The sequence below is a fragment of the Megascapheus bottae genome, chromosome 15 (assembly GCF_031878675.1).
Source record: "Megascapheus bottae isolate mThoBot1 chromosome 15, mThoBot2.hap1, whole genome shotgun sequence".
Taxonomy (NCBI): Eukaryota; Metazoa; Chordata; class Mammalia; order Rodentia; family Geomyidae; genus Megascapheus; species Megascapheus bottae.
This window is the reverse complement of record NC_143523.1, coordinates 52,617,016-52,624,825: the sequence shown is the minus strand read 5'-3', so window position 1 is coordinate 52,624,825 and position 7,810 is coordinate 52,617,016. Positions and strand designations below refer to the sequence as shown.

Genomic DNA, 7,810 nt, shown 5'->3' with positions numbered 1-7,810 from the left:
TACTATGTAGTCCTATCTAGAAAACCTTGTCTATGAAGACCTAAGGTCTTTCTCCATCCCTAGGATCCAAACCAGAGTGATACTCTTGGGTCAAAATGGCTTGAAGACTCCATCATTTTCCCATGCAGAGGGGAAAGCCCCCTGCTTGCTAGTCAACTTAAGTATAGTCCCAAGATGTCTGTCTAGTAGGGGCATTGGGTAGAGATGCTCAGAAATGTCTTGAGTTAAAAAAGGAAATACAAGTTATGGAGGTGGAGTTCTTTTCCATCCTGTGGGTCTTCTAATAGTCCTTCTAAGAGTGATAGAAGTCTTTTTTTGTTTTGTGGAGGATTGTGGGGAGAACCACTTAGTTGTGGAGCTTATTCCATACAATCATCACATGAAGTGGACATTCTGTATTATTTTATACAAAGTTTAAGAGTTTTCCCAATTTCTTGCCATCATCAGAAATGACTTTGGTGGAGTCTTAATATCTCTGACCATGACCTGAAAGTTTGTTCATTTCTAGATAAGTCAAGAAAGACAATCCAGCCTAAGAGAAAGAGTATGTACAAATCTAATGGAACTTTATGTCTTAAGAAATTTTATTACCCTTTTAAGAAATATTTTCAAAGAAAACAAATAATCTGTAACACTCTTGAGACAGGTCTTCGGATTGGTACATTCTGGCAATTACATAAACTTTTGAAAGACAACCACATCGCTAACTCCACATTACTCAAGAGTCATTATTTGGTAGCAGTTGGGGGATGACAAGGTGGAGGAAGACACTACAAACCAAGAAGAAAACAATGTGCTTGGCTTTGTACTATGGCTGTGTTCCATTTTCCCCAATTATTAGAACAGTGACTTTGGTTAAGGTCAAGGATAATTTCCTGAAGCTCTAGTTAGATTGTTTTTCCCTTAAATTGCCTGAGACATAATGGGCCCTAAAAAAGTTAACCATCTCATCATCCTTTTCCTTCCTTGTCTTGCCATGTTTTATAGTCTAGCTTGAGCCCTAGAGGAGAAATGTAAAGTAAATTTCAGCTTGATCTCATTTTATCCTAACAAATGGCTGAACCAATGGACTTGGCATAACAGCACCAACTTTCCCTTTAAACAGTTCTCTATAGTCTATAGTGCCACCTCCACATTTTCTGATTCTCCTGTTTTTGCATATGTTCAATTAAAATGAAACATGAATGATATATCAAGTAGACCTACAGGGCATTGATTCAAGGTTGGTAAATATTCAGCAAATAATCGTATAATGTTTATAATTATGAAAATATAGGATGTGTATCTTTTGTTAAAATTGGAATAGACTAGAAATATTTTGCTTTATTTCAGATTTTTGAAATTTGAATATATGTAATGAGATGTCTTAAGGGTGTGAAATGAATGAACCTCATTCTATAGCATTATTTGCTGTAAGAATCCACTTATATAATATTGTGGTATAGGCAAAAATAATGTACTCTGGTATATATTTCCTGAATTTTTTCCCTACCTTCCTCCCTCCCTCCCTCCCTCCCTCCCTCCCTCCCTCTCTTTCTCTCTTTACCTCTCATTTTTCCTCCATTCCTTCCTTCATTCCTTTGTTCCTTCATTCCTTCCTTCCTTCCTGGTATGAAACATGGATTTGCACATGCTAGAAAACTGGTATCCCACCAAGTTAGGCTCTCAGTCTTCGATTTACACATTCTTCTAAGACTGAAAATCAGGGAGCATGACAGAGCTTTAGAAATAAAGGGAAATGATAAGAAAAAAGTAGTAGGTAAATATAGAGTAAAATAATTAAAATGTCCATTTTAAACTTTAACTCTGTGCTAAATACTTTCTAGAAAGGTTTTTTATCATCTATTTCCTATCAAAGATCTTTCAAAATTATTGGTTATCTAATAGGCCATTTCATAGCCATTGTGTAGTTTACCTGGAGTTGAAGAAGAGTATGAGGGACTGAAACCATAGCAGGTGAACCACATAGACAAGGGTAGATAGGCCAATGAACAGATAGCTCAATATGTTTAAGGAAAAAAGAGAACAGAAAAGAGTCGAAGGAAAGCATCATATAGAGTCCCGAGAAATCTCATCATTTCATATTTTATGGATGACTATAACCTTCCAAAGGAAAATAAATATTTAAAAGACTGGGTATGAAATTCCCAAGTCTTTTGTCAAAGGGTCAAGATATAAAAGTACTAAAATGACCCTGAATAGAGAGGAACCCGTGGTTGACACCTTTAATCCTAGTTTCTCAAGAGGCTGAGATCTAAGAATTGGACTTTGAAGCCATGAGTCTCTTATCTACAACTAACTGCCAAAAAGCAGGAAGTGGAGTTGTGGTTTAAGTGGTAGAGCATTAGCTATAAAAAAAAAAAGCTCAGAGTGCCAAGGACTTGAATTTAAGCCCCAGAACTACTCTCTCTCTCTCTCTCTCTCTCTCTCTCTCTCTCTCTCTCTCTCTCTCTCTCTCTCTCTCTCTCTCTCTTCACACACACACACACACACACACACACACACGGTGTATCATATCTATAAGGTGGACTTTCAAGGGAGTTATGGAAATAGAATCTCAAAATTAATGATGGTGTCTGGGGTGGGGTTAAGCCCCATGGAGTCCCTAAACCACCTAGTTAGTTTTTCACCCTATTGACCATGACCCCAGTAGGAAATCTCCACATTCTAGAGATTGACAGAATCTGCAGCCAGGTGTCAGTATGTTACACCTATAATCCTAGCTACTTAGGAGGCTGAGATCTGATGATCCCTGTCTAAAACCAGCTTGGTCAGAAAATTGTAGAAGACTTTCATTTCCAATGAACTACTGGAAGTAGAGCTGTGGCTAAGTGGACGAGCTCTAGACTTGAGCATAAAGTGTCCGAAATAGTACCCAGACCTTGATTCAATCCCCACACAAATAAAGAAATGTATATGGAAAGAGAAGTTGATTTCATAAAAGTATTCTTTTATTAAATTTGACAATAGTATAATAGTATATTTCTTTTTTTTTGTGAGGATTGGGGCTTGGAACTCAGGACCTGAGCCCTGTCCTTGGGCTTTTCCTCCAGGCTAGAGCTCTACCACTTGGGCCACAGCACCACTTCTGGCTTTTCTATGTATGTGGTACTGAGGAATTGAACCCGGGTTTTCTTGCATGCTGGGCAAGCACTCTACCACTAGGCCAAACTCCCAGCCATTGGAATATTATATTTCTATGACCATTTTTTAAAGTTAAAGTAGTCAAAGGAAGATTATTTTTAATTGTCATGGTGATATATAGAGCAGTTACAGTTACATTGATCAGGTAACAGGTACATTACTTCTTGAACATTGATACCCCTTCCCATGTTTTGTCTCCAGCTTTCCCTTCCCCCACCCTTCCCATTCCTTTTGTTTTTCCCTTACCTTTCCTTTTTCAAATAAACAAATGTATATGCAATATACCAGATATCAAAGTCAGATACAATAACAACATGAGATAAACCACAAAGGAAAGAAAGGAAAAAGAAATAACTTCACATGGTAAAGATCAAAAATCACAAAGATAAACTTCTTGTTTCCATATCCTGGAGTTCATTTCACTTAGCCCCATCCTATGTACCATACAGCCATAAGTACCTAACTTTTGAGCTATTGTAATCCTGTGCTAGGAGAGTCCTAGATATGTATTAATTATTATAAATGAGGGAAACCATGAAGCCTATGTTCCTTTGTGTCTGGCTTACTTCGCTTAATATGATTTTTTCCAAGTCTTCCCAGATTCAAATCCCCATTTTCCATCCTGTATTCTGAAAACAGGTTAGCCTCGCAGACCATGGGAGTAGGCAGTGGACAGAGTGCCAGACAGTTTTCTCTGTGAAGAGATACCTGACATAATCAGCTTAGAAAAGGAAAGAGTTCATTTGACTTACAGTTTCATCCATGTTTCCATCACGGTTGCTTTGCCCTTCTTATCTGGAGCCTATAGTAAGAGAACATCATCACTGGGAACATGTAGTGGAGGGAATCTCTTGGAGGCCAAGAAGGCACAGAGGAGGAGATGATCAAATCTTAATATCTCCTTCAAGGGCCTCCTTCCAGTGACCTCGACTCCTTCTACCAGGCTTCACATCTTCAATGTTCCAATAGTGCAATTAACTATGTCCAATTTTTTTGCTCTATAGGCATTTGGGGAGCACATAAGAGACAAAACATGGCCAAATCATATGTGTGTGTGTTTATACTTGTGTTTATACATACAATATAAATATATTTTTTCTTACCTGATTTTCTGATGGTGACACAAATCAGTGCTTGTTAAAAAAGAGAAAGTTAAGCCAGGGGCCAGTGGCTCATGCCTGTAATCCTAGCTACTCAGAAGGCCAATCTAAGCCAGCCTGGGTAGGAGTTAGTTGGAAATAAGAGTCAGGATCTCATCCATAAATTCCTTACTCAGGAATTCCTTAATCATCATGAATTACTTTAATCTGGAATATGGGATAGAATTTTTTTCAGTGTCTTTTTTTCCCTAATACAATGCAAACTATGGTTCATTTTTATGGACATGTGTATTTTCTGATGGTATTATCAGCTCAAACATCTCTTGATTGGTTAGGCATTCACTTTAGTTGAGAACCAGACATCTTACAGAGGACTAGAATCCAGTGACTAGCTGATGGAACTGCAGAGTATATAGAAAGTAGACTAGGCTGAACATTATAGACATTACAAAAAATTGGATACATCGTAAATTTTCCTGATCTACCCAGGTATTCCCTTCACTGGTTTGCAGAAGTAGAAAGATTTACCTCCGCCAATACAGCTGCATGAATGTGGAACCAGACTGGTCTTCTAAGTCAGCCTTCTGAACAGTTAAAACCCAGTCTTAAAGTTTACAATCTTGGCAATCCTGACCAACCTGCTTCAATTATTTTTTTTTCCTTTTTGATAACAATAACTACCTACCCACTTTTCTTCGATGATAGTGTTACTCTGATGATGGTATCCAACACCGACCATGCAAATGCCATTTTTCTGAAATGCACACAATGTGGTGGAAAAAGTAAACAACGTAGATTACAGTAAAACCCCAACCTAACACTTCTCTAGTAATCATCAATCCACAACTCACCGAGAGCTTAATCAAGAAGTGCTGATTTTTGACTCTGTACCAACCAGAAACAAATCAAATGTGCTTCTCAAATCAATCACACTGGATATCACAATTTCTACTTTGCAGTCCTCCGGTTCATCTGGCCTGCCAACCCCAATCTGGGAAGAGCTGTAGCAGTCTTTTGTTCCCCTGTAAAGCTTTTCTGTCCCTTTCTCTATCTTTGTGTGTCTACTCAATACAAATGGCTTATTCCCTCACTAGAGCAATTCTGCATGAATGGCCTCTACTTGTCCTCAGTCGAGTAGTCTTTGATTTCTCCCACAAATAGATACTTCAGAAATAGTTTCTTTGCCTTGTAGTACCATTTTTCCTTTGCTGGTAAGCACTAAAATCTTTCATCTCTCTTTTCATGTTTATGAATTATTCACAAATACTTCTTTGAAAGTTGAATGCCTTTCTAAATGATCTTTCCTTTTTTCCTTCCTTCCTTCCTTCCTTCCTTCCTTCCTTCCTTCCTTCCTTCCTTTCTTTCTTCCTTCCTTCCTTCCTTCCTTCCTTCCTTCCTTCCTTCCTTCCTTCCTTCCTTTCCTTCTTTTCTTTTCTTTTTCTTTTTCTTTTTGCTAATCCTGGGCCTTGAACTCTGGGTCTGGGTGCTGTTCCTAAGTCCTTTTGCTCAAGGCCAACAGTCTACCAATTGAGCTACATTATCACTTCTGAAGATGAGTCTCACAGACTTTTCTCTCCCTGGTAGGTGGGCATTGAACTGTTATCCTCCTGAAGAGCAATGATTAAAGGTGCGAGCCATCAGCACCCACTTGAAGATACATTTCTTTCCTTCTTTTTCCCCCTTGTCGGTTGCAGGGCTTGAACTCAGACCCTGGGTACTGTCCCTGAGCATCTTTGTGCTCAAGACTAGCATTTTACCACTTGAGCCACAATGGTCAATTGGAGATATGAGCACCATATGAACTTTCCTACCCATGGCTGGCTTCAGATCTCAGCCTCCTGAGAAGCTAGGATTATACACATTAGCCACCAGCATCTGGCTTGAAGATATATTCCTAGTAATCTTTCTAATTTTATAGGCCACATGTATCCCACATCTCCTCTAGCTTTTGCAGTCCTTGGTATTCATGGGTGAGAGAATTAGAGAGACAAGCATTATGGAGAGAGAGGGAATACAGAATAAGTGGAATGCGCATTTTATAATGAAGGCTCACTTAGTTACTTCTTTTTGAAATTTATCACTGGTCAGTTCAAAAACAACAAGACTTCCAAATGGGGAAGGTGAATTCACTTTATCATTTTAAATATAGTAAAAAGTAATAAATCACCATCAAACAGCTGTGAGAGTATGGGCTCAGACTAATACAAATCTTTGCTGGGATATCTATCGTCCTTCCTTTCTAACTGCAAAAAATAACCAGTTGGTAAAAAGCTATTGGGTGGAACTGAACTTCATTGCTTCAGTAGGCTCAGCCTGACCTGGATAGTATTTCCTGAAGGATTTTACAGGTGTTACAAATGCTGGCAAGATTTCTTTGTAGTCCATTGGGCAAAAGAGATGTATGTATATCATCCCTTCCAGAGATGAACAGAGACTGGAAAGGGGGGCGGGGGTTGTTGGCTATTCACACGGGCCCAGATGATCTACAGAGCAGTTTGCTGGAGTCCCGAGATTAAGCTAATAAGATGCATACCATATGCTTGCTGAGTTTGCTAATATCCCAGCCCCCTGAGGGTTGTAAGAAGATGATGGCACTGATCGCACAGATGGAGATGACCTCCCACATCAGGACCTGATTGTTGGCATTTCTCTGTGCCCTTGGAGAGAGCCTCTGTGAATACCCAGGGTGCGTTACCTGGAAGCTCCATGGAATCTGGAAAGCAAATGATTCATTGGTCTTGTAGCAGTAATAAAGTTTGGGGAATCAATTTTACACCTATTTAGAATGCAGATCAAGCAGGGGGAGCCTTCCATCTTAGAACTGGCAGGGAATTCTCAAGTCCAGGTTCTGTGATGGGGTGGTCATGGAAGCAGCCTTGTGACATAAAGTAAAAAGTGTGAGAATGGTCATAATGGCTTTCAGTGGGCATTTCAGTGGGCTCCTAATCTTGAGCCTCTTACCCAGCATACATCCAGGCTTCCTAGACAGCTAACCACAAATGCTTGGCCTTCTCCAGTCAGGTCAGTTTAACTCACAGCACCACTCCTTCAAGAGAAGAAGTCTTCCTTATACAAAGCCCAAGTCAGATATAAGTCAATCTAATTTTCACAGAACTCATCTTTTCTGGGTCCTGGGCTGTTGGATAAGTGGGTGGTTTCTTCCTTATTATTTTACCTTGTTTTCTTTTGATCAGAATGACCACAGTGTAGCAAAAACTACAAGTTATCATTCCTGTATCCACTTTCTCTGACATAGTCATCGATTCAGTCATTTATTTAATGGCCCTAGGTATGTTTTCATCTTATAACACAGCCCATGACACAGAACTGGAGAAAAGGGAAGTTGATTTATTTCTGCGCACCTCCTCCATGCCAGTGGCTAGTAAACCCCTCAGAGATCTGATGGTGTGAGTTAAATTGAGCTGATTATGCAAGTCCAACCATCTCTGGTGACTTCTGTCATGTAGCTAGTCCTAGAGCAGCTTGGTCTTAGAAGAGAGAAACATGGGAAATTTCTAGCAGCAGAGGCAGATGTATGGCCTAGAACAATTACTCTATAGAGTTTT

At 39.4% G+C, this 7,810-nt stretch overlaps 1 protein-coding gene across 6 annotated transcripts; it reads right to left on the bottom strand.

The window, feature by feature from the left end:
* Nucleotides 1-595: 595 nt before the first annotated feature.
* LOC150054353 (uncharacterized) lies at nucleotides 596-7,050 on the bottom strand. Of its 6 annotated transcripts, none has more exons than XR_016537934.1 (5): nucleotides 6,940-7,050; nucleotides 4,930-4,998; nucleotides 3,897-3,946; nucleotides 1,547-1,720; nucleotides 596-770 (listed from the first exon to the last, which is right to left on the bottom strand). XR_016537934.1 is itself a non-coding variant. In XM_090346995.1 (5 exons), the coding sequence occupies exons 2-5, from the start codon at nucleotides 4,981-4,983 to the stop codon at nucleotides 715-717; spliced, it is 309 nt and encodes a 102-aa protein (XP_090203121.1). In that variant the 5' UTR covers nucleotides 4,984-4,998; nucleotides 6,940-7,050; the 3' UTR covers nucleotides 596-714. The 6 variants fall into 6 exon arrangements, 3 of the variants coding, with proteins under 3 accessions (XP_090203121.1, XP_090203119.1, XP_090203120.1); XR_016537933.1 differs by lacking the exon at nucleotides 3,897-3,946 and adding an exon at nucleotides 3,711-3,838 and having other exon boundaries at nucleotides 1,547-1,695; XM_090346995.1 differs by having other exon boundaries at nucleotides 1,547-1,695.
* Nucleotides 7,051-7,810: the final 760 nt, after the last annotated feature.

What these genes read in the sequence shown, in the direction of transcription:
- LOC150054353 (XM_090346993.1), bottom strand. Translation starts at nt 6,977, where the DNA reads ATGAATCATTTGCTTTCCAGATTCCATGGAGCTTCCAG. An exon ending in AGATTCCATGGAGCTTCCAG is followed by an intron (nt 4,999 to 6,939) that starts GTAACGCACCCT and finishes TGTGCATTTCAG; the next exon opens with AAAAATGGCATTTGCATGGT. An exon ending in CTATCATCGAAGAAAAGTGG is followed by an intron (nt 3,839 to 4,929) that starts GTAGGTAGTTAT and finishes ATCTCTTCACAG; the next exon opens with AGAAAACTGTCTGGCACTCT.